This window comes from Lissotriton vulgaris, chromosome 10, assembly GCF_964263255.1.
Source record: "Lissotriton vulgaris chromosome 10, aLisVul1.2, whole genome shotgun sequence".
NCBI lineage: Eukaryota > Metazoa > Chordata > Amphibia > Caudata > Salamandridae > Lissotriton > Lissotriton vulgaris.
The window spans coordinates 171743789-171771232 of NC_141698.1; the positions used below are offsets into that span (position 1 = coordinate 171743789).

Here is a 27444-nt window from a genome sequence, read left to right on the forward strand (position 1 = left end):
AAAGTAAGGCTTAATGTTAAAAGAATTCAATGTAACTAAACAAAATTAAAATAGGATTATGGACATCGTTAACATTAGATTAAAGTTGAGTTTAGGAAAAGGGGAATGACTTAAGTATAGGACGAATTAAGTCATTTCAAAGTTATGGATAGGTGGGCGAAGTAAAGGTAGATAAACTAAAGACATCTCATTTAACCCACTAGGAATGAATTTATTGGGAGTTGCCATTAAATTAAATGTCCTGTGTGCTGTCCGTAACGCCTATCGTGGTAAAGGACCTGCCTAACTAAACACATGTAGCAATTCACAATGCTCTTAACAGGAACCCTAAGTGCAGCATCCGCACATCTCCTTGCCATAAAACCTTCAAAGGACTGAAACACCTAGGTAGGCCCATCATCCCTGGTTGTGGAATGTACTGAACTAAAGCTTCATGCCTGAGTTGAATTGCATGCGCTTTAGAGAAAGCCTAAATACCAAACTGTTCAGGATGGCTCACAACTGAGGTCATGTGTTTGGGTGTACTGATAGATGAATATCCAGCAGGACCTTTCCTCCAACCAGTTAGGTTTAAATCTCCCCTGGCACTCTGCATCCAGACTTCTTACTCGTTCGCAGCACTGAGATGTAACTTCCAGAACACGGACAATACTATTTAAAACTTCATAATGAGTAATGAAATAGATGTGGGTTAAAGCCATGTTTCAGCAGTGAAGTGTGCATTATTTATATTGTGTTTTCTTCGATCTGTGTTTGTCTGGTGGATGTTGAATGGTTTGCCAAGCACGAGTGAACGAATGAGGCACCAACAGGAAATATGTGGTCTGATGTGTTTGATGTGTGAAGAACAGCAAGAATGTGGCTCTTGGGACAACTTGAGGTGATTGTGGTGTTTTTTCTATTTCAGATCTGGGTTGCAATGAGCACAGTCCTGGGCTGTACATATTGTAAAAAGCTATATTTGTGGCTTACACTGGTGGTTTTGAGTTGGGTTCTGGTTCTCTGCCCTTTCTAATCCTAGCGGTGTCTTAGACCCCATTTGACTGGGCCAAAGAGCAGGCAGGGGTTACTGGGCACCAACAGTGGTGGTTGAAGTAGTTTGCCACTGGGGCCCTGGGGTCTGTCCTAATGTGGTTCTGCTAACTAGGCTAAGTGCACTCTTTTTGCACCTGATTGTCAGGGTAACAAGGGCGAGCAGGCCAAAGTACCTCAAGGAGTTCATGCGGGGATATAGACTCCGCACTCAATCACACAACAGTTGCAGTAATGTGTTCTGTGACCTGTATGTCAGTCCATTTGCCTGGCATACAGGTCACAGAACACATTACTGCATCTATTTTGTGATTGAGTGCTGAGTTAGGTTCGATAAACTGTCCCTCCAAACTTTTAGCCAACGTTCACAGTCCGTATCTCTCAGGTATATGGAATTCCATGGTGTGTTGTGCACTTGGGGTTACCAAGAAGGGCTGTTCTATTGGACGGGTCTTGGGGTGAGCTGTCTCACTCACTGGGGCTCTTTCAGGCAATCCCACTCCTTTTCGCAGTCATCCTGCTTGGATGGCAGTAGCTGTATGAAGACACCTCCAGCAATCTGCTCTAATAGTTGTGGAGTAAGGATCTTCCTAGTAGTGTCCAGGGTGCTTGTGGTATAGCTGAAATACAACAAAGGTAGAATCAACACAGGATGTCTATCTTTTTCCAGAGCAGTCTCCAAATCGGCCAGCCTTTACAAATGGCAAGTCGTACACACCCTCTCCTAAATTGGACTTTAACACAGCCGTGAGGCAGGGAGACAGGCGGACTCTGGGAACTTCACCGGTCTTCTCGCTCCCACATTTCGTCTGCTTGCACTGGGCCGTTCCGCACATCAGGGCTCAACAGCTGGGGTCTACTTCATAGATTAGCCAACCACTGCAAGGCAATACTTTCTCCCCTCTCGGAGGCAGGCAGCTCCCAGGGTTGGTGGCAGACCCACAGGATTGCAAAAAACAGGCGATGCCTCCCTCCCTCCGGAGACTGGCTAAGGGCGATACCAATCCTGGAACATAGCTTCTGTTCTTGGACAGTGAAACAGCTCGAACTGGGACAAAGTTTGGGACCCATTTTATGTTCTTTTCAGACAGTAGATATAGATCCACTGTCTAGGTTTAGAAACCAGTCTCACTTGGTTTCTTTTTATGGTTCAGTTTTTCTCTGCAGCACAGACAGGTCTTTCGTGCAAGGTGACTGCTTCTCACAGCAGGTTGATGATGCTGTCTGCAAGACAGAGGACCCACAAGATGAGCACAGTAAATGTGAAGCTCTGCACATGATTCTCATCAGTATTTCCGGGTGTGCCAATCACCGAAAGAAAAGACTTCGGCTCTCCCCAGAAATGTATCATTCCCTAGCAACTGTCTGTGCTGACTAACACCAATTTACTCACCATTAACCAAATTGCAGCGCTCAAGAAGAACTAATCAGCAGCCCCTTGCTAAAAATATAAGGCAGTCCTGTCTTTATCTATCCACACTTCTGTGTCTTGTGTTGCAATCCCTTTCTCTTGAATACATGCAATACACTTCCACTATCTTGGGTTGTTTCACAACCTACATTTTGTACCATGTCCGAGAAGGGGCAACTCAAAATGGATCCTACTGGTAACTTCATACCTACTCACTTGCAATCAGTATGGAGTCCAAATCCCTCCCACCATACATGCACACGCACTTGACATTCACAGAGGGACATCATGCCATTGTCATGACAGAAATGAAACCTTGCGCAAGCTTGCATGTAGAGAGTGGGTGTTCCTGGACAAGTGTAAAGTGCTGTTGAGCTACCAATTGCAAATATCATAGTAACCCACCACACCTACTCATTGTACATGGACAGAGGCATATTTGGTAGTCATGTGCCGAACCAAAAGTATGCATTTTTTTTGGCCTTTCCAATAACCCAGAGCCAGGCTCTGGGCCTCGGTGTCAATTTCGGGTCTAGGCCCACAGGGTGCATGCATGATTTTGTGTGAGTTGAGGACAAAATAAAGTTACCAGATTCACTTGCAGTTGGGTCACTTAGGCCAGGAGTAGACACCTTTTACCATGTAGAGGGAACATTCCTGTCCCAACACAGACCCAAACAGTCAACAGTAGGTTTTGCTGCAGTAATCAAGCTGGATGCCTTTGAAGACTCTCTAAATTGTTGATTTGAGGAGGGACTTTGACCAGGCTTCCAACAGTGAAATCTACCTACTTGCCCTGGATTAGTTTGCATGGACACCAAGAAATGGCCGCTAGGAGTGACTAGCCTCTAAAGTCATTGATTTGACAAGTTTTCTTTTTGGTCATGGATTACATTGAGGGACTTTTTACTGAGCTGGGGAGTATTTTAGAATGTTATATGGATACCGTTGCTGGTTTATGAGGGCTTTAAAATGTTTTACCCATCACTGGCCTTCCACATAAAATATGAAGAATGACCACATGGAAATTAAGCCAATACCTCCCGGCCTCCCAAAGCCATTCAGAATCTGAAACCATTGGCTCAAAGTCATGCAATATCTGATTGTCATATTGAAGCAGAGGGTGAACTGAGGGAATTGCCAGTTAGGATAAATGGAAGTTTATTTGAGAATCCTTCATGGTCAAACCCACGGACAACACATAATCAGGCTGAGCAAATGGGAAACATTTTACCTGGCTAACGCTCATTATTTGGAGCCCTTTATCAATTAATAAGCTATTTAGGACCATGTACAATCCATCCCCATCATTTTTAATGCCCCTCAGCGTTCACTGCACTCTGCAGATAATACTCTCTTCTAGTCAATAACTGCATTAATAATGGTGATGTTCTGCCTGCAAATGTAGGAATTTTTCACCAAAAAGAATGAATTCCTCTTTGAACTTTTAGGAAAAGATAAAAATCAGACTTGTTACCAAGTAGAGCCTGAAGAATCGCTGCTCTTACTTTTTCATGTTATCCTTTATAGCAACCATAACTTGTGGCAAACGTGTGCTTTGCTACTCAAATTTACGTAATTGAGCACAAAATAAAACTGAGCTCATGCACCTCATACTTCTAGACTTTCCTACCTTACCAATTCACTTTCTTGTGATCACAGAAGTGTCATATAATGTCCTCCAATCGCTGATTCCTCTCACATTTCAGAAATCTTCATTCATAAAGGTTTTAGAGACCTTTGTTTTTCACACAATTCATTCTTCAGAGAAAAAAATTATTCTACCTTGCTTTCAGGTGATGGCCCCATTTTGTCCACAATCCTGTATTACATGTACTGATGTCAAATGCATCTCTAAGGATTATGCTCTGAGTAAATTAGTTGACAGAAAGTGTATCCTAAGCTTTCCCCACTGAGGCACATCTTCTGTTAGCCTTCATCTTTTGAGGTGAAAAGTTAATCAAACAACATTGATGCTTATGTGTAATTATGGAAGTCTAATGTGAAATTGGTGGTAACTGAGCATGTTCAGTAAGCATTTGCTTCACCTGTGTATTTGTTTGTCATCCGAAAGGTTCAAAGGCCAATCAGCGAAGCAACCCTGGACTATGACAGTATTATTAGGGAGCTGGACAGAGACATTGAAACGGAAAACATAGTTTACGTGTCTGGAATTAAGAAATCAGAAACCAAAGAGGATCTGCAGCTGAGATTCCGTCGTTTCAAAGACCTTGAGCACATATTCTTGCCTAAGGATTCCGCCAGTGGGAAAAACCGAAAATACTGTTTTCTAAGTGAGTAACATGTGTAAATGTAACAATGCATTAACAATGTAAAAAGTTGAGTCTATATTTTCAGTTCGTTTCTCTGGGTCTTTGTTTGGTCTGTATTAGTGATTGGTACTCTTGTTTATAAATGGTGTAGCAGTATAGTACTATTGCACTCAAGTTGAATATCAATTGATTAATCACTTTTTATTCCGTTTGTACACTTCACAAGGACAGCCAGGTGGAGCGTTCAAGGCTTACAGCAGCAAATAGTAGGAATTTTGTATCTTAGTTACGGTTTTGCTGTTATCCACAATAAGCCCAACATCCATCACTTATTTTACAAAAAAAGTTCTTATTTACAGTACTTGTAGATAAGGCAAATTGGTTACTGTTAAGCAAAGAACAAAGAAGCCTGGAGGTCCTAGTACATTCTCTGGCATAGACATGACCAAATAGCACAGTAGAGTGCTGTATTAAAGAGAACATTGGGACATTTGCACAGTCATATCCTTGAGCCGGCGATTACATGTACTTGTCAATCTCTGGTAATCTTAGACTCTCAGTTCTTGGTTTGGGCAATGTGTCCACATTTTTAAATGTGGCAAACACAATATTACAAATGCATTAAGTGAGCTACGATTCGTCTGCCCTTGGCCTTGTTTCTAGGTAACCCTGGGTGTAAGCACAGGTAGATCAGTCATTTTGAGCCCAAGTATCAGATAAAACAATCTCTGAAAGAGACCACCCAAATGTTAACTGGGATTTCCATCCCACAACCACTTGAGCAGACTGTATGATAGTAAAAGTGTAGATGAGAACTGGGAAAATAAGATTAAGGTTGGGGTAGAAATAGAGCTACACTTCTCCTTCCAGAAGATAAAGGAAACTATCCAATCCCTAAAACTAACTAAAAGAGCAGGACCAGATTATGTACAGGTAATTTTATAAAATAATGAGTGGATTGGTGGGCAAGCTTCCTAAATGTAATTTTCCAAATAGTCTTGACCTCTTGGAACTTTCCCAAAAGCTGGAAAGGGTCTATAGTCAGACCAATCTATAAAAAAAAGGAGGATGCCACACAGCCCAAGAATTATTGCCTAATTAATTTTTGGGATGTGGGGGAGAATGTATTTTCAACAATACTGTTAGGCGTAATGAAGGCCTGCGTAGAGCAAAAAATCCGAATTCCGAGCAAGGTGGCTTTAAAGAGTACCACTCAACAATAGATCATTGCCTTAGTCTTTGAGCAATGGCAAAAAAGGCAAGTGAGGCAGGTCGTTCTCCTGCTTTGTTGATTTCTGGGCCACCTTTAATTAGGTCGATCGTAAGCTACTGTGAGATATGCTGGGGCAGCTCGATATCAACAAGGTGTTACTCTCACTAATTTAGTGATTGCATTAGCAGAATTGAGCCTGGGTAATCTTAGATACCCAAGGGACCCTATCAAAGAAAGTACAGATAAAGAATGGTCTACGCCAGGGCTGCATCCTAGCCAACTTATTGTTCTCATCATTCCTGTCTGACTTACCAAATACTTTACTTAATGCTGGTGGTTTAATTCCCGAAATGGGGTTCCCATATCCCATGTCTGCTACACGCTGATGATCTGGTGATAGTGGACATGACAGAATTGGGTCTACAGAAGAAATTGGAATCTTTCCAAGATTATCGGTTAAATAAATGCCTTGCAGTCAATTTGGACAAGACTAAAATAATGGCGCTGGGTAACGGAGAGAGAGTTTTTAATTGGCGACTTGGAGATGTCAAAGTTGAGAAGGTGGAGAAATATAAATATTTGGGTATGTGTTTGGAAACCAAATTAAATTGAAAGGACCTCATAGAATCATTTAAAGCAACAGCACTAGCCTCAGCTTGGGGCCTTAAACGGTTCAAGCAGAAATATGGAGATCCGTCTTAACGCCCCATTTTGTCCACCTTTAAAGCAATGGTCCGCTGACAATTTCAGTACACGGTGGAGGTATTATCCTTAGGCGGTAAATTGGATTGGAACCTTGAGGAGTATAAATGTGTAAAACAGCTCCTTGCACGTCCACCATCAACTATGGTCCAGGCTGTGAGGGCAGAATGCCAACTTGCAGCCTGGACTTACCAGGGGTTGCAAGCTACACTGACCTTTTGACCAAGATTGAGTAGAGGAGGATCCTTAAAATATCACATCTTTGTAAAAGAGAAATAGAGGAAAGTGAACTGATTGGGCATCCCAAGATAGACGCATGCTAGCTAAGATCTGTGTCAAACTATCATTGGAACCAAAGTCAGTGGAAGTTAGGGCAGCGGATACTCAAGCAGGAGCTATGCACTATTATAAGTAAAAATTCTAGAGAGGAGGATTTGCTCTATCTGGGGTGTAAACCTTCCACTCAGTTCTTAGTAAAAGGCTGGAGCAATGATTAATGGTGGCAAATCAAATCATCCGATTTCTTCAAGCTATTAAGGGATATATGCCGTCCAGTTTCAAGTGCAGAAGAGGTATGGAGATGGCCTTGCTCAGTGTAAGGAAGCAGTTGCCTGAAGTAACTGTTGAGAGAAAAGGTGCATTTCTTGTGCGTCCATACCTCTCTACTGCTGTTGATACCCTACATCTCAGTGATGGAATTGATGAGTTTCACCAACTCTGGTTTGTCTATTTCTCTGATAACTGGGTACAGCAAGATAAGTGTGGTGTATTCCTGCACCCTCCTCTGAGCACGGGGTATGGGATTGCCTTGAAGTTCCCAGCTCACTCTTCTACTGTTTAATGTTTATGTGAAACCCCCTTTGTGATCTTTCTTTATCATAAAGTATGAGTTTTCGTTCAATGTTGATCATATTGAGAATAATAACATTGTACAGCATACTAATAACTAGAATGATGTTATCAACCAAGGTTAGAGGTGGACGGCTTATCACAGGCTTGCTGTGAACGGAGAAACAACTGAGCATCTCATAGAGGGCTCACTGCAATTACTAACCAAGTGTAAAATAACACATCATTGTTTTAAGAGATGTGTATCACTATTTCCAAAGGCTAACATTTGAGGCATTTTATTCAATACCCAGCGCAAGTTGGAGGAACATAACAGTTATTTTATTAAGAACTGTGGCTTTCAGATGATGAGGATGATAATGAGGATCCCCTGGATTAGACCACAGGGACCTCCCTTACAGTTACAGGATAAAGATACCTCTGAGTGGCTATTAGCTGAAGAGATGCTGATGAAAATGATGACTATAGATGACAAACTACATGAGGATTTGCAGGAGTGGCTGGAAATGACAGATAAACTAGTGGAGATAGAGGTGAAGACTGTCACGTCACAGCCTCCCTCCATTTTACAAGCTTGATTATGAATTTCTCTACGCACCTCACACTCTTTGTGAATGTGCTGGAGGAAAATGTATGCATGTCCCTGAAATATTGTAGTTCCACCTGATTCTATTATTTTTAGGCCTTCCCATGGTACTGCTGTAACACTTATTTTGTTGGTAATGAAAAATGAAAAAATACCTGTGGCCTTTGTTTGTGTACTTTACATAAACTATGTACTTTTCTAGAGGAGAGATATAAATCTGCCATTGTGAGGACCATTATTTGCTTTCATTTAGACTATTGACTACCTATTGATTTGTGAATTAAATCCAGAACACGTTTAAGATGTATAGAGCACTGGAACTTGAGTCTGGAGCATGAGTGCTCAGACCATTGGAAGCTTAGTTTTCCTATATAATATAAATAAAAATATAAATAAATAAATGCCTACAATAGAGAACTTAGGTCTAATGACCTAAAGCTGCTGCCGCCACTTCAATACCAAAGAAGTAATTGGTGGGGAGAAATTGTTTAAGATGGTAGGCGTTAATCTCCGGAATCAATTCCTTTTAGCGATAAAGGAGGGGTAACACTTTCCAAGCAGAAGCTGAAAACCCTTTTGACCAATGGGTTCTGATGATCCAAGGCAAACATTAGAGAAGACCTGGATAGCTAGTGATGTATGTGATTTATACGTATTTAGAGATTTGAAAGTGTTCTGGGTTAGAATCCCATAACAACTTTAAACAGAACTGTCTCCTTGACTAGTCATTGTATACAGATGGTTCAAATAGCCTAGAATCAAGGTGACCTGCTTCAGGCAAAGGGGTGTTGTCTACTGACTTTAGCTGAGAGATTAAAAGTCTTGTGGTTCTCTCGACAATAATCGTGTTGATATGTGCTATTGCAAAGTCTGTAGGCAGGTACAATCATTAAATCCAGATAGTGGAATATGCCACGTTACCTCGCATACTTTTTTAACACATGCCATTACAACACAGTCATTACAACGACCGCGTTCTAATAACGCATGCAATTACAACGCAAGTCGGAACAACGACTTTCTCTAGGGGGGGCGCTGGTTGTTGAAATAGTATAATTTATCCAGTATTGGGATAAACTGCCTCTGCTGGGAAGGTTCTAGAGGGTGCTGATTGGTTGGAACTCATTTTTGGTTCTTTTCATATAATGATGTAGATAGGCTACTAAGATCTAGGCCCTTGGGCTTTCTTTTAGCCTATAACTCTTATTTACTTAGGGCACTGCTTTTGTATTTTACCGTGGGACTCCCGCCTCGACGACGGGGAATGATTCAGGCATGTGAATCTATGAAAGATACCAATACTGGATAACTTTAGTTACAGGTAAGTAACTTGTTTTCTGGTGTTGGATTTTAAATCCCCTACAACGCAAGTCGTTGTTCCGACTTGCGTTGTAATGGCATGCGTTTCCAACTACACAGTCATTGAAATGACAGCTTTGTAATGGCATGCTTTGTTCCAGATTAGTGGTAAACGATGTTTACCACATAGTGCATCCTCGATCTAAGATGAGGCAGACGTTCATAAACTGTCTTGCTTCTTAGATCATTATAACTGAACCACAAAGACCTTGTGACTTCAGGGTAGGCTCTTCCAATCCAGCTGTACTCCACACTGGCTTCAGGCAGCTTGGCCTTGCACTTCTTTTCAAGATCAAGGAGATGCTTAACTCTCTAGGAAGCAGAGCATCCCTGATATTCCCAGCAGGTCATTTCCAGATCAAGGGCTTGGTCTCATCCTTTGGAAGGATCAACTTGGGGTATCCTAGTCCGAAATCTACCCTGTTATGGTGCTGCAGAGCTTCTCCCTTAATCTAGATGAATTCCAGGATATGTCTCGGCCAGCTTTTAATAGTATTATGTATGCACTGAGATGGAGCTAGAGATAGTCATGTGTGGTAAGTTAAAAATCCATAACTCTCAGCAGTTGCTGGAGGGAAGCTGTTCTTAGGCTTTTTGACTTTGGAGTAGAGTGGGTAGCATCCAAATTACAAAGGGAGATATCACCTAGGGCACCTAAAGCTGGACAAATGGGCAGATATCCCAACCAGGAGCTCTTTTTAGTTTGGCAACCCTAGAGGCAGAGCTACGGAGGTAGCCAAACGTCTCCTGGTGGGTCCTTTGTTGTCTAACACAGGTCTAGCCTGTCAGGATATAAATGTGGATTGTTCCTGCATTGCCAGATGGACTCCATGGTTTTTCATGGGGAAGCTACTTAGGTGGTGCATCTCCACCTTGTGCTAGACTTAACATGTTTTTGTGGAAGGCATCATCCGCACACCTCATGAACGCTCAATTTATATAAAGCATGAACACAACAAGCATCACCACATGCAGCCAGTAATGGCTCACCATATGCATGCAGGGGCAAATGAAGGGCCACTGTTATAGATGACTGCAAGGGTTTTCCCCGAAGAGGGAATGTCGATTGTCTTCCACTGGTGCCAAAAATGGTGACTGTGCTCGTTTACTATAAAATCAACCTCTACCAACTGTCAGTCTTCCCAAAGCAGTCTACGGCTGCGGGTTGGTTTGCAGTTGAGGTGCACCACCTTGACTTACAAAATGTGTTCTCCTGGTTAAGCAACATGGGGAACCCTGAAGGAACTTGCTGGTTGTGACTCAGACAATAGATAATCAATAGGGCAAATCAGAAAAAGTCAAACCGGCATGATGTTGCATATTCTTATATACTACAACTATCATCCTTGCATGATGAAAAAGAGCCATGTGGCCTGGTGCCTCAAAAGTTCTTTGAACAAATGAAATTTTTGTCTTTAACATCCTGTGCATGCATTTCTTACACAGGGTCTGTCAGTACACGTTGGTGACTGAGTGGCAACACACTTGGTTGCCATTCTGACAACCTGATCGATAAGTGCCTGTCCAATAGCTTCTTTGGTGTTCTTGCCAGCCAAAGATATCGGATCTGCTGCTATGGAAGTTGCCTTGCAGTTGATTTCAGCATAGTGCCTTAAGTTCTTGACCAGAGAGCATTCATCAAGTGATGGCCAAGGCAATGTTTGCAAAAAGTGGAATGTGCAAGGGATAAAATGATGAGTGCAGTGAAGCATTTCATGGATACTGTCCTCTGCCATGCTTATTCCAGAAATCCTCATTTGAGCAGCTTAAGTTCAGTGCTGCAGAGTACAAAATCATTAATTTAAGGAGATTTAACAGTTCATGATTCGGGAAATGATTTTTAGGACCAACAAATCCTTATTATGATGTTTCATATCTGATTGTATAGAAGTAAGTGGCGAATATGATATGGCTTTGGGAGTATTAGAACAGGTTTGCAGTGAATACAGATAATTCGAGCCTTCAGAAATTGTGCATTTCATTGGAAATAATGACATTTCAGTGTGCTTTAATAACATGAATAGGCACACTGTTATGAGTATTCCAGTTGTCTTACCTTAACTACAATCTCTGCCTTTCTTTGTCCTCAGTATCGCTGGAAGTGAGTGCCAGCGGTTCTGGAGGTGGAAAACGAGAGGAGTTTTCCACTTCACCTGGCTCGTGTTGTCACTTATTCATTGACCGCAAGAGCTGAAGGATCGTGAAGCCTCATCAGCCCTCTCCATCTGCCCTGCCAGCTTTGTTGGTCCAGGGTTCTCCAGATCCTGTACAGGTGAAGGTGAATAATTTTTAAGAGCTGAAAGGGATTGACTCTCCCTCCTCTGTTGCACCTGTCATCATGGCCCCAGCTTCCATGGCTATGCAACTGTTACACAGTGATAGAGGGCACCAGAAGGAGGAAGAGCAGAGCTGGCAGTAGATGTGGCATTTTTCTTTTAAGGGGCAGGCAGGTCTAATAGCCTTACAGCCCTTCATTGTATTCTTCAATTGCTACTAAACTCCCTGTCTTTTCTTATTGACTCTTGCTGAACTCTGAAGCGTGCAGTTGACTATTATAGCGAGCTGTAGGACTATAGTGTAGTCAGAAGAAAAAAAGGTTAAGCCATTTTCTAGAGTATTTTGTCCAGTTCTGGCTAAGTGTTTTTGAGGATAACTGAAGAATACTGATTGTTCCTACAAGGGACATTATAAAGGTATGTGGCTAAAAGCCAGTCCTTTTGTTAGTTTTAATACAGATTAAAAGCTCCTATACACAATTGAAGATGCAGAATGGACCTAATGAATTCCCTCTCCCGTAAAATGTTTATATTATGATTCTATTCAACAACTTCGAAAGAGAGGTAAGCAAGACTTTTACGATTATATAGTATGTTCAGCTAGCATTTTTACACAGTACCCGTCATTGGGGTAATGGACAATTCGATGGAAGCTGTGATGACGAATGGATGACACATCAGTGATGACTAAAACACTCCGTTAATTAGCAAAACCAGGGTTGTACATCAAAGATGAGCAGGCAATGATGTATGCTGCTAAAAGATGCAGGATTCAGTTCTCCCATTATAAGTTTACCCCTTCTTTCCGTGCTCTACCCTGTCTGAGGCTATTTTCATTTCACGTGTGCTTTTCCCCAGTAGGACACTGTTAGTTCGGTTGGCTAAACCACTTAGGGTTTTGCCACTTCCTTTGCTCCAGCCACTTTTTTCAATTTGGAGAGGAGATTGTGGAAAACGCAGGGTTCCATTTGCAAAAGAAAGCCCTACCCAAGGAAAGTAGCATGAAGCAAATTAAATTTGTGTAGCTCAAAATGGCAGCCTTTGAAAATAAGTAAAAGATATTGAACACAGCTTCCAAATCACATAATAGTGCTCTACAAACATGAACTTACTTGGAATAATGTGTTGTGCTAGTTGGTTGGGCACCACTGGTAACATATACTAAGGCCAGGGCATGGATGTATAAGGGGTACAAGCGCTGCATCAAATATTGTGCCACCTTGAGTGATCCAAGTAAAACCGAAGTCTGCAAGTCTTCCGTGCACAAGCAGCTTGCCTGCTCTTGTTCAACCCTGCACACACCATGTGTGACAGGGTCACCTCACTGCATCTAATCAGTCAGTCAGTCACCCCTAAGGCAGACCTCCTATAGGCCAAGAGGCAGGGTGCATTACATTGTATGTGAGGGACTATATGTGCAAGCTGATATTGCCCTGTAGTAGCCTTCTAAACGTAATTCTCCTGCAAGTGACCATCGCTTCATAGGATAACATGGGCTGGCATGTGGGCATTACATAAATGTCCAGCTCCATGATGGCCTGGCTTATTTTGTTTGTGTTTGTTGTCAAACTCTGTGCTTTTTAACCCCCAACACAATGATGGTGTGAAGGTGTAACCAGCATGTACCTAGGTGACACTTTTAATAGTGTCCACCAAGTTAACCCAGTCTTCTCGTGCATTGGTGGGCTTTTTCTAGGGTTTGCCGCCAAGACAGAAGTCTGGCCTCATGCTGGGCAGTGTTGGCCGCTCCCAGAGGCCAGAGACAAAAACCTGTGTGAGCAGGAGGTGGCACCTCTGCCCACGCAGAATGGCCAGTGATCCGATCGGTGCAGCAGTGAGCCTCAAAGGCTTAACTGGCGCCAATGGCCAAAGGAACTTGTCCCTCCCTTGAGAACCAAGCCTCCTCTTGCCCCAGGCACTGTTTTTTGTGGGCAGGGGGGAAATTAGCTATGCAGGAAGCGTCTGCCTCCACAAGGCTGGCCACAGATCATGGGTGTTGCATCTGAGGTGTACATTCGAGGGTGGCTTCAGCCATCTGGAATTTAGGCTAGAAATCAGGTTCTGACTAGGTTTAGTGACATACACCCACAGGATTTGGTCACTACTGGCGTGGATAAGCCGGAGGACTAGATGTTCATTGGCTGCTAGTCAGCACACCCACCAACACCCAGAATTTAAGGGGCACCCCAGAACCTTTGATTCAACATGAAAGAAGAAGAGACCTATCTCTGCACAAGAGCGGGACTGCACAATAGGAAAAGCCCAAAGTACTGCACCTGTGACAGCCTCTCAGCACCCGCTGAACTACGACTCGCCCATGAACAGAGACCGGTTCCAAAAGGAAGGTGAACCTCTCTAAAATCTAAAGACTTCACAAGAACACTCTAGAACTAGAGGTAATAGTCCCCTGCAGTTGACCAGCACAAATTGCTAAGTCCACGACCTTGAAGTCCTGTTCCCTGAGCCATTCAGTGTGGCTGCTCAAAGTCCTTGGGCAGGTGGCTTCTGGGAACTGTAGTCCCAACCCTCCGCGAGGCGCAACTTTCTACAACGTTCCCATGGCCCTTTGAACAAAGATTTCGTCAATCGGAGTGCTTGCAGGTACCAAGGCTTGTTGGTGGTCAATCCGACTATAATCTTCTTTGCTTGACAGTTCAAGAGAAGAGAATAACCTGCATAAATCACCAGCCACCCCTGTGGCTCCATCGTTAAAATCTTGCATGTGTTTTTACCCCCTCCTGGTATGCCTGCTAGCGCCTCTTGCCGCGAATCCGGTTCCGCACCATGGGTAGTCAAGAGCACCTTTGCACCAGAGTCCCCCAAGCCAGGTAGATCGAATCTGCCTGGAGACTCCTGGTCCAAGACCAGCTCCTTGCGCAAGTACCTTTTTGCTAAGGTAACCATTTCAACACTGCAAGTCTGCTTGACAGCTCCATTTGATACCCTGCATGGTGGGAGAATAATTGTAAGCTATATTGGGGAGGAGAGGTCTGTGTGCATGTGTTTGTCCGTGTGTGTGGCCGTGACCCTGACCCCAAGAGAGCTGTTAAAGTCAAGTGTGAAGACTAGACACTTCCAAACCTCCTAGGAAAAGATGGGTATAAATCAAGTATATGGACCTAGTCCATTTGCCACCGGCTTCTAAATCCAGCTCACCAATGTGGGATATATGTGTGTCAACTATTCATCAGTAGTGCGTGCCAAATTAAGTAACTAAAACAAATTAAAGTATGAAACTCATCCATCTGAGGTGCAGAGGATGTATATTGTATTGTATTGTAATTGCATTTATATAGCGCTTACTACCCCTGACGAGGCGTCGAAGCGCTTTTTCCGCGAGTAGCATGCTACTCCGGGACCCATAGAGGTTTAGTGTTGAATTAGTATAGTGAAACATGCAAGTACATTTTAAGTGGTGGATAGGTTAGTCAGTTATTTGGATTTGGAATGATAGCAGAAGGATAGAGGAGGAGAAACGTTTGTATTTATAGAACGCTTGTTGACGCATGCTATTCAGGGGCCTCGATGGACTCATGGGGCCCAATGATGGGCGCGTTTTAAGTCCTTTTGATATTTAAACGCAGGCCAAATTGGTGCTGTATGTATATTTTTGTATATTTTATTATTATTGTGTATTGTGTATAGTGTGACACCAGGAGTAGTAACATCAATTCTCCTTTCTAGGTCCTGATGATGTGCCTTGGGGAAAGGCATGAAACTAGTCGACCAACAAAAGGGAAACAATAGGTATTAATGCCTAGGGTTTTTCCCACACATCCCCAGATTTTAGCATACCATTTTGGGGCTAGGAAATAAAATTGTCCCCGGACCCACCATTCTGGCACTTCCAACCGCCCTCTCCACCTCTGCAAAAAACACAACTCCCCCACAAGTCATCACAAGTGGCTAGGTGTATAGGGACACCCAATCCCCCCACACATCATTGCTCCCACGTCTCTGCAGGCAGCAGCACACCCGTATCCGTAAAGACCAGGGATGGACCCAATGATGAAGCATGCCACTCAGGGGAAACCCGGTGGGTGAGGGCTTCACGAAAAGAAAAATCCCTTTCTTTTCCATCTATATTCCTGCAAGCATCTCATAAGTTTGATCAAATCTCACCTATGAGGATGTGACAAGAAAGATACCTTGTTTGTGCCCTTAGGAGGCCAAAAGCAGGCCAGCAAGAACTGCTATTTATCTGCCAACTGGTGAGAGACGTGAATGTGGTGGTACCCTAAAAGCAAGCTGGCAATGGCGTAGTGATCTTGGAGGATCGGCGGTGGGCTCTTTCCTGCTCACCTTTATCTGAGTGCTTTGTTGTGGAATGTAAGCTAAGCGGTCTGTATACATTACTGTTCAGACACCTGCCTCCGCCACTTCCTGTGCAGAGTGCAATCGCTCGCATGTCGCCTCAGCGCCACACTTGCCAGTTACTAAATTCGGTCCGACCTAGACACTTGCCTTTCATCTAGGCAGACCTGACTCCAGATGGAGGTTTTCTTACCTTCTTAGAATAAGGCAGTTCTCCATTTAACTCCACATCAAAGTTAGATTTTTGGGGGGGGTTTATATTTTGAGCATTATTAATGATAATTATTGTGACTTTTCACATTTGATTCTGCATGAAGAGGCTTAATTAACATGATTTCACATGATGCACAAAAGTGTGATATCAATGTGTTATAGTTATGCCACATTTTTCTGCCAGATGCCATCTCAGACCAGATGAATGCCATCTCCACCACCCACACCCGCCTCCCCTCCTGCATGCATCCTCTCCCCACAGACCACAGTCAGGCTTTCAATGAACTTTCTCCTGTTCCCTATGATTTGAAACATTATCAAGCCATTTTCTGCTGCCCTCGGTTCTTACTAGTTGTATTCTCTGACAGTTCCATTGTTCAAATGTTTCACATTTGCTAGAACATCTCCGGATGGCATCAGCATAGACGGTGCCTGATTCTGTTATTTTATTTTTAAATGTTACGGTCATGACATGTATTTTTCTATGCTTTCTGATTTCCCAAGAAGACAATTTTTTTAATCAAACTATGATGATTTAGCAATTTCACTTAATTGTTATATAATGTTTTTTTTTTAAACACTTGAATTTTGCGAGTCAGTCAGAAGACTTTCATATTCTACTACAGATGCCATCCGACTTATATCTGAATGTGCTCCTCATTTGGGACTTAGAAATAATTCTGTATTGACATACTCTGTATACCTCCGCATCAAAGAACCTTTATGGCATCATTTGTGTACTGCTTAATTTTTTTAATAAATCCCTCACTTATTACTGGTCTAAAACTCACCTATTCAATGGGCCAATTACCCATGTGAACTGTCTGCCAATTTAGGTTTGGGGGTGCCTTAATGGGCGATTCAACCCGTAGGAGAACCGGAAGAGGAAATTTTAGGTGTCAACATTTCAGGGTGCTCAAAGTTTGGGGTACGGTTTTTCTCCCGTACCAATAGCAAAGGAACTGGGAATTGCCAGATTAACGTACCTAAGGATTTGCTGTTGCGTCAATTACAGTCTAGTCCACTTTCATTATTGCAAGTCGCACCGCGCCTGCCTTGTGTGTTCAATTAAGGTCCCCACATCATGCACTGCGTCCATATAAGCAGCATCCGAGAGAAGAATCATCTGGAACATGGTTTGCGTTTTGTGGAAATGCCAAAAAAAGTTAGAAAAGTTAGAAGGCAAGGATAGAATATACAAGGATCTGGCTTTTCACCGGTGTGTGAGGTGCATGATTGGCCTGATACCTGCACAGGTGGCTGGGCCCAGGTAACTTCTAGGTATGGGACTTCAAGTATGGTTCCTTGCCCAGTGAACGGCTGGAAAGTGGGATGGGATACAGTAATACATATGCCAATCAATCTCTAGAGAGTTAGGAATCCTTTGTTATAGATCTGGAAGTGCAGAAAGAAAGATACATTCCCATGTCTGCTCACTTTCTAACGAGCAGCATATTTATATTTGTATGGAACGGTTGGGGAGTGTGAGATCCACGTCTCTCCAGCTGCCACGAAAGTAAGCCATGGTTCTATGGCCATATAATCTCGAGGGAAGCAGACACATTTCTAAGTTTAGTAAATTTGTAATCGGGGATGGATGGCACTTCGGGTACTTTACGTCAATCTGTGGGGAGCGGTAAGAACCTCCAGAGCACAGAAGAAAGCGGGGACAGAGGCAGCTGCACAATTGATTGGATACCTTCATCCTAACAAACACTTTTTGTGGTTTTGTTGAACGTGAGTTGTTAGGTGTTCACAGAGAAGTTCAGCAACGGAACCTCAAAGGGCGCCTGTCTGATACCTCTGTTAGTGAACTAGGCGGAAAAGGGTAATGAAGCAGGTTATTGATGATGGCATTAAACTTAAGGTGAAGTCTGGAGAGTAAGACTGGGCCAGTTCCCGCATTCCTCATTGCAGACGTGTTGAAACGCAGGCCCTCATTACGATCAGCCCCAATAACTATGATGTGTGCTGTAACTACTCATATTGGAATTATGAGTTGTGCAGGTTTTATCACACCAAGTAAATACCAGTCATGATAAAACCTTCAGTGATGGATTTATTTTGACGAGTCAAACCTGGCAATATTTACCAGAGGAAAAATGACTGGAAAGTACCAGGACATGCCGATTTTGATGCTGTAACCGCCAATACTTACATGCCCCATTTTGCAGGTAAAACTCATCATAGGCAATAATTACCACACACAATAAATTCTGACCTCCTCGGTGTCTGATTTTTTCGCATGCAATGCTTGTCACAGAAGAAACCGGGCCACTCGTAATGAGAGTCTACTGCTCTTTTTAATTGGGTGACAGTAGAGAGCCCTCCCTGTGAACCTGTCTCCCACAGCTGAACCCTTTGAGACTAGGATAAGTAGGAGTCAGTGAAGCTGAACAGAAGCAATGAAAATGACCAAAGACCTAAGTGGCCTGCTTGAAGTGACGAGGACGCTGATTCTCAATAAGTTGCAAAGCATCAGATTTATTGATAAGCAGTCATACAAATATGTAGTACAAGCACTGAGCCCGGAAGACATGTCCAGGTCCCAACCTCCTCACTCAGTTGCCTATCAGTGTTCCAGCCTGGAACCTTTCCATGTCACCCAGGAACCCAGCAATGGCATAAGGCAAAGCCAATATAAGAATATACAACGATGCTCCAGTCTGAGGCGACACACTGAACAGGACACTGCAGCCAGAGTATCTATGATATATGATTGGTAGGACTTCCTCCACTAAGGATGAGAACGGTCATTTTTTAGCACTAACACTGTGCATCGCCTACAAGTGAAACACCAGTGTCTGCTGCTGGGACATGTTGGAAGGCAAGCGATTATCGGTTTCCATATTATGTCCGCTGGAAGTAAAGTGAGGGACTATTTGACAGTATGTTATCGTCTCTTGTGAGTCAAGGTCTGAGCAACCGTGTCCTTGGGGCTCAGTCAAAGTAAGTGTGTTAGTTATTGTGTGTGAGTTGCAGTATTTGGGAGTTTATGTCAAATATTGTGAGATTATAAATGGCCGTGTGATCTTTTGGGTGTTATTCCAAGGGCAGAAAGGGCTATGCAGGGTCTTTTGTGGGTTTTGTGAGGGTTGGTTATGGGCTATAAAAGCATTCGTTTGGATTTATCGTTAGCTGTTTAAGGGTCTGTTGGGAGCTGAGTGAGGGTCCCTACACAAACACTTGGTGAAGACAAGTCTCCCTGTACTACTCTGCCCTTCCCCAAAATGTTAGATCTAACTTTCTTACAAGGTCTATTATCAGATCAACTAAAGAATAGACAAAATAAAATCTGTAAGAATTCTTTTATAGATTTTTTTCAAAGTAGCTCTTATATGCAGGCTGTCTAGTTAGATGTGATGAATCGAAATTTGCCTAGCATAGTAACGGTAAGTTTAAATTCTATTAAGGACACGGAGGCGAGGATTATGCCCTTCTTCCTTCGCTCCACTCTCCAAGCCCAAACCACAGTAGCCAGAAAAGCAACAAAGATGTCCCCCTCCCCACAAATCAAGAAAAACATCACCCGATCACCACCAAAGAAATACAGTACTGTCCACAAACACCAACTCCCACCACTCCACGGGGGAACACCACAACACAGTCCCTCCACATTGTCCATGCACTCCCCCGAAAGGTCCTCCACTCCGTGAAGCCCTCCTCCTCCTTCGCGCTCGTCACGCCTGAGTCCTATTGGTCCTGTTTTGTACCATCATATCCTGCAACATAAGGAAAGCACAAGGAGTTGCTCTGTCCAAGCTCAAGACGCCTCGACATTCACTATCAACTTCAGTGTACTTCCACCATCGAACAACCTTTGAGAAAACAGTTTACTTACGTCCATACTAGTGGGTTCGCACTAACCATGCATGGGATGGATAATCCTCGCCTCCGTGTCCTTAATAGAATTGAAACTTAGTTACTATGCTAGGCAAATTTCGATTCTATGTCAGGACTGGAGGCTCCGATTATGCTAGTTCAAAGCTTACTCACCACCAACCGTGCCACATCCACCACCGGTTTAAAATAAAACCTCTTAAAGGTGGAATCGGAAGACCAATCTGCTGCACCCATAAGGTCTTCCAATCTCGCTCCCAGAGAGAAAACCTTAGAAGCCATCGCACCCCTAGCACAATGTGCCCCAAACTGTTTTGTGTCAATACCTGCCTCTTGCATGACCCATCTCACCCATCTAGCTAAAGTGGGCAAAGAGACAGCTTTGTGCGGTTTCAGTAATGCAATAAGAAGTTGCTGTTCGCCCGGCGGGCGAAATTCCAGAGTCATATCCTCATAGGATTTAAGACAGTCCACCACACACAGTTTGGGCACATCCTCAAAGGCCGGATATGAAATTGTCAGTGAATCCGACTTAGTACGACAACCCACTGTGAAGATAACCCCTTCCGGAGAAAAAACTCTCGCCGTAACATTCAAGGCCAGGACAACAGCATGGCTAGCTTAGCAGAAAGTTCCTTAAAAGAAAGGTACCTATTCGGCTGCCAAGATAAGAAAAGATTCAAGACCAAATTAACATCCCAGAGGACAGAGTACCGAGGTTCTGGGGGCAGGGACAGGCGGATACCTCGCAAAAGGCGACAGACGTGCGGATGCTCCTAATCGGGACTCCGTCCACCGGGCAATGAGCGGACGAGATCGCTGAACGAATCGCATTGATGGAGCGATAAGCCAGACCATCAGTAGCCAGATCTGCCAGGAAATTCAACAGGGGAACGACGCCTGCGACACCGGGATCCAAGTTCCACTTGGTACAAGCGGACCAATACCATTTCAATGTACTGTCTGCCCAGGCCTTTGACAAGAGATGTTGAGCTGATCCCAAAAGGCCTGGGAGTGCCCAGCGTCTCCTGAAAGCCTCCATGCCATGAGGCGGAGAGAACCTTGGCGAATGAGGTGTTGCTTCTCCCCGTCTGGATTCAGAAGAAGATGAGGAAGCGGGGGGAGTAGGATTGGAAAATCCCAAGAAAGTTACAGAAGAACTGGAAACCACACTTGAGACCTCCCAAAACGGCGTCACCACTACCACCTCTGCTCCCAGAAGCCGGATTCGGGCTGCCGTCCTCACCACCATCGAGAACGGGGGAAAGCCCCTGGTTGAGCGCCGTGTCATGTCACTCAGACCAATCACTATGCTGCATTGCAGTGTTGTGATTGGCTATGTGGTGGTAGCCTGGCTGCCTGCTTCCTGATCCTATGTTGGAAGCAGGAGACCAGGAACAGAGACGGGACCCAGCAGCAGCAAGACTAGTGATTTTTATAAATAACATGTTAAGAGGTTTTTTCAACTGATGTGTGCCTGATCTATTCTCCAAGGGAAGGGGTCCCAGTGAAAAATAAATAATTCTTGCAATTTAAATCAAATTAGGAGACACTTAATGAGTCTATAATGTTTTATTCACATTATAGAACAAACCAGGATATAGTATCCAACATTACTTGCTTGAAAAGGTTGAGTAGTGCCCCTGAAAATGAGGAGGAAGTGGCACAGTGAGGGTAGTGAAAGGAGGGAGTAGTGACATTAAAATCAGATGTGTATCTCATACATTTGAAATTCAATTATGAATGTACAAAACGGTCATAGATCCAAAAGCATTATTTCAACAAGCACATGCCCCACAGTAATACATTGAATGTAGCAATTGTGGGTAGGGGGCTGGAGCAAGGAAGAAAGTTGTCGACGTTTCGACCCACACACAATGCAGGAATCAGTAGAGCCCTTGCGACGGGGTCTTCATCAGGACGATAGGGGGACTAGCAACCTAATAATGTCAATGATAGGAACCAATTACTTGCCTATTCAAAATAATGCCATACTTGCATAATTAAAATGGAAGTAAACACACCATCATAGGGCCTACCTATTTAATCGGTGTTCTTTGTCAAATAATCACAATGGAAACCTCCGCTAGAAGACCATGACGTCCTGCGGGGAATTCAAACAAGGTATGAGTAATTTAGAAAATGGTCCGCATTTTGCGGAATAGATTACATCGAGAGCATGTTACAAGGTTCAATAAAGAACTTACAGTTTGCTTGTAATTACTGGCGTTATGGCAAGATTCGAAAGCTGGCCCGGGGACACTGGGCAATGGAAATCCAACGAGGTATCTGGATTAGTAAGGGATGGGGTTACTATTGGCACAGAGAAATAGTTGAAGTAAGGATATTCGTGCAAGGCAGCACGGCTTACCAGACTGGGTTAGTCAAGTGAAGTTCGTCCCCAAAGAGAGATACGGCGCTCCGTGTAAATCAGGAGTCGCCCGCTGAGGAACGAAAGAATAGAGCAAGGGATTACTAATGTGCTCATGTTCAAATTACTGGAAAAGAAATTCGGAGTGGGTGGATCGCCGTGGCGGCGAGGAAGCTTACCGAATGCAAGTACAACCGGCGTCTTCTCGGCAGGGTTGAGAATGGAAGCTACCCCCTTGAACAACTCTTGGCCCAAAAAGACTCTACCACCAAGAAACAAGAACGCATTGTTTGTGTCACCACCTTCTCTACCAAGAGCAACAGAATCAAACAGACTGTAAATCATCATTGGAAACTCATTTCAGATGACCTCAATCACACAGACACTCCTCTACATGCTTTCAAGAAAGCTAAAAGTGTGAAAGACTACGTGGTACGATCTCTTCTTTTCTTGCCTCAGGAATCAACCTTATATTTACAACAAGGGGTGGTGAGGAACAGAGTCTCTGAATTAAGCAGAAAGCTCTCACCCAGTCAAGAGATCAGGGCTAGATCCAACACCGTTTTTTAGCTCACTGCACCATCCCAGTTTCAGAACCTGGCTGTATGCAAATTAGTCTGTTCCTGTCCCAGTGCATGATGGGAACAGGGCAAACCAAACTACAAAAGCCAATTCTTACACTGGGAAGGAAACAAGCTCCCGGGGACCGGTTTCTGGCATTACAGCCGTCTTCGGCCCGGTTTGCTTGAATCCTGATGGTGCAATGAGCAAGGGTCTCACATCTGAGAATACCCTTCCACGCTTAGGGTGGACAAAAATATTTACAACAAGGGGTGGTGAGGAACAGAGTCTCTGAATTAAGCAGAAAGCTCTCACCCAGTCAAGAGATCAGGGCTAGATCCAACACCGTTTTTTAGCTCACTGCACCATCCCAGTTTCAGAACCTGGCTGTATGCAAATTAGTCTGTTCCTGACCCAGTGCATGATGGGAACAGGGCAAACCAAACTACAAAAGCCAATTCTTACACTGGGAAGGAAACAAGCTCCCGGGGACCGGTTTCTGGCATTACAGCCGTCTTCGGCCCGGTTTGCTTGAATCCTGATGGTGCAATGAGCAAGGGTCTCACATCTGAGAATACCCTTCCACGCTTAGGGTGGACAAAAATATTTACAACAAGGGGTGGTGAGGAACAGAGTCTCTGAATTAAGCAGAAAGCTCTCACCCAGTCAAGAGATCAGGGCTAGATCCAACACCGTTTTTTAGCTCACTGCACCATCCCAGTTTCAGAACCTGGCTGTATGCAAATTAGTCTGTTCCTGTCCCAGTGCATGATGGGAACAGGGCAAACCAAACTACAAAAGCCAATTCTTACACTGGGAAGGAAACAAGCTCCCGGGGACCGGTTTCTGGCATTACAGCCGTCTTCGGCCCGGTTTGCTTGAATCCTGATGGTGCAATGAGCAAGGGTCTCACATCTGAGAATACCCTTCCACGCTTAGGGTGGACAAAAATATTTACAACAAGGGGTGGTGAGGAACAGAGTCTCTGAATTAAGCAGAAAGCTCTCACCCAGTCAAGAGATCAGGGCTAGATCCAACACCGTTTTTTAGCTCACTGCACCATCCCAGTTTCAGAACCTGGCTGTATGCAAATTAGTCTGTTCCTGTCCCAGTGCATGATGGGAACAGGGCAAACCAAACTACAAAAGCCAATTCTTACACTGGGAAGGAAACAAGCTCCCGGGGACCGGTTTCTGGCATTACAGCCGTCTTCGGCCCAGTCTGCCCTGTTCCCATGATGCACTGGGCCAGGGACAGACTGATTTGCATATAGCCAGGTTCTGAGCTGGGATGGGGCAGTGAGATAAATAACGGTGATGGATCAAGCCCTGATCTTTGGACTGGGTAAGAGTGGTCTGCTCCATTCAGACACTCTGTTCATCACCACCCCCTTTTCTGAATCGATTTTGGCCACTATAGGTGTGGCAGGGTATACTCAGACATGAGTCCCTTTCTCACTGCTCCATCAGGATTCAAGCAAGCCGGGCCGAAGACGGCTGAAATGCCAGAAACCGGTCCCCGGTAGCTTGTTTCCTTTCTGGTGAAGAATTGGCTTGGTAGTTTAGTCTGCCCTGTTCCCATGATGCACTGGGCCAGGGACAGACTGATTTGCATATAGCCAGGTTCTGAGCTGGGATGGGGCAGTGAGATAAATAATGGTGATGGATCAAGCCCTGATCTTTGGACTGGGTAAGAGTGGTCTGCTCCATTCAGACACTCTGTTCATCACCACCCCCTTTTCTGAATCGATTTTGGCCACTATAGGTGTGGCAGGGTATACTCAGACATGAGTCCCTTTCTCACTGCTCCATCAGGATTCAAGCAAGCCGGGCCGAAGACGGCTGAAATGCCAGAAACCGGTCCCCGGTAGCTTGTTTCCTTTCTGGTGAAGAATTGGCTTGGTAGTTTAGTCTGCCCTGTTCCCATGATGCACCTGGCCAGGGACAGACTGATTTGCATATAGCCAGGTTCTGAGCTGGGATGGGGCAGTGAGATAAATAACGGTGATGGATCAAGCCCTGATCTTTGGACTGGGTAAGAGTGGTCTGCTCCATTCAGACACTCTGTTCATCACCACCCCCTTTTCTGAATCGATTTTGGCCACTATAGGTGTGGCAGGGTATACTCAGACATGAGTCCCTTTCTCACTGCTCCATCAGGATTCAAGCAAGCCGGGCCGAAGACGGCTGAAATGCCAGAAACCGGTCCCCGGTAGCTTGTTTCCTTTCTGGTGAAGAATTGGCTTGGTAGTTTAGTCTGCCCTGTTCCCATGATGCACTGGGCCAGGGACAGACTGATTTGCATATAGCCAGGTTCTGAGCTGGGATGGGGCAGTGAGATAAATAACGGTGATGGATCAAGCCCTGATCTTTGGACTGGGTAAGAGTGGTCTGCTCCATTCAGACACTCTGTTCATCACCACCCCCTTTTCTGAATCGATTTTGGCCACTATAGGTGTGGCAGGGTATACTCAGACATGAGTCCCTTTCTCGCTGCTCCATCAGGATTCAAGCAAGCCGGGCCGAAGACGGCTGAAATGCCAGAAACCGGTCCCCGGTAGCTTGTTTCCTTTCTGGTGAAGAATTGGCTTGGTAGTTTAGTCTGACCTGTTCCCATGATGCACTGGGCCAGGGACAGACTGATTTGCATATAGCCAGCTTCTGAGCTGGGATGGGGCAGTGAGATAAATAACGGTGATGGATCAAGCCCTGATCTTTGGACTGGGTAAGAGTGGTCTGCTCCATTCAGACACTCTGTTCATCACCACCCCCTTTTCTGAATCGATTTTGGCCACTATAGGTGTGGCAGGGTATACTCAGACATGAGTCCCTTTCTCACTGCTCCATCAGGATTCAAGCAAGCCGGGCCGAAGACGGCTGAAATGCCAGAAACCGGTCCCCGGTAGCTTGTTTCCTTTCTGGTGAAGAATTGGCTTGGTAGTTTAGTCTGCCCTGTTCCCATGATGCACTGGGCCAGGGACAGACTGATTTGCAAATAGCCAGGTTCTGAGCTGGGATGGGGCAGTGAGATAAATAACGGTGATGGATCAAGCCCTGATCTTTGGACTGGGTAAGAGTGGTCTGCTCCATTCAGACACTCGGTTCATCACCACCCCCTTTTCTGAATCGATTTTGGCCACTATAGGTGTGGCAGGGTATACTCAGACATGAGTCCCTTTCTCACTGCTCCATCAGGATTCAAGCAAGCCGGGCCGAAGACGGCTGAAATGCCAGAAACCGGTCCCCGGTAGCTTGTTTCCTTTCTGGTGAAGAATTGGCTTGGTAGTTTAGTCTGCCCTGTTCCCATGATGCACTGGGCCAGGGACAGACTGATTTGCATATAGCCAGGTTCTGAGCTGGGATGGGGCAGTGAGATAAATAACGGTGATGGATCAAGCCCTGATCTTTGGACTGGGTAAGAGTGGTCTGCTCCATTCAGACACTCTGTTCATCACCACCCCCCTTTCTGAATCGATTTTGGCCACTATAGGTGTGGCAGGGTATACTCAGACATGAGTCCCTTTCTCACTGCTCCATCAGGATTCAAGCAAGCCGTGCCGAAGACGGCTGAAATGCCAGAAACCGGTCCCCGGTAGCTTGTTTCCTTTCTGGTGAAGAATTGGCTTGGTAGATTAGTCTGCCCTGTTCCCATGATGCACTGGGCCAGGGACAGACTGATTTGCATATAGCCAGGTTCTGAGCTGGGATGGGGCAGTGAGATAAATAACAGTGATGGATCAAGCCCTGATCTTTGGACTGGGTAAGAGTGGTCTGCTCCATTCAGACACTCGGTTCATCACCACCCCCTTTTCTAAATCAGGAATCAACCTTAACATCACTATGGAATCTTCCGCCTACAATTGGTCACTTCAGAGGCGGCCACTGTAAGGCTTATGATACTACCATTCAGACAAAGGAATTCCAGCACAATCAACGGAAGGTACAACTAAAGACATTGAGTAACTGCAACACCTCGAACATTATCTATGCTATAGTGTGCCCGTGCAATCTAATCTACATCGGACAAACACAACAAAAAGCTAAGATGCGTATTCTACAGCATATGAGCAGAATCATATGTGAGGTACAAGGTGCGCCCCTGGTAGACCACTTCAGATCAGCCGCCCACTCTCCTGAGAGCCTGCAATGGGACACACTTGATAAAGCCAGTTTAGGACCCCGTGGGGGCAACATTGCCACAATCCTTAATGTCCGTGAGCTCAAGTGGATGTTTTTCTTTAATTCTATACAATCTGGCCTTAATGAACATGATAGTTCATTTTCCCAGTTAACCGCCTTACCTTGATACTGTGTAGAGTTATCTATCTGTATTTCCGACATCTGGATGCCTATAGTTATCACCTTTATGGCAATTATTCTTACATTACCTATTTATCATCATATTTCAAATGTGGGTAATGAATGAATGAATTCACCAGGTTTTA

The 27444-nt window shown here is 44.5% G+C and overlaps 1 protein-coding gene across 3 annotated transcripts in view; it reads left to right on the plus strand.

Moving 5' to 3' along the window:
* Window positions 1-27444, plus strand: part of REXO5 (RNA exonuclease 5) — a 437194-nt gene that overhangs the window by 333914 nt on the left and 75836 nt on the right. For all 3 annotated transcript variants that reach the window (XM_086940804.1, XM_086940806.1, XM_086940805.1), the window contains exon 17: window positions 4518-4737. In XM_086940804.1, coding sequence (XP_086796930.1) covers window positions 4518-4737 — 220 coding nt within the window. The remainder of the gene's footprint in view (window positions 1-4517; window positions 4738-27444) is intronic.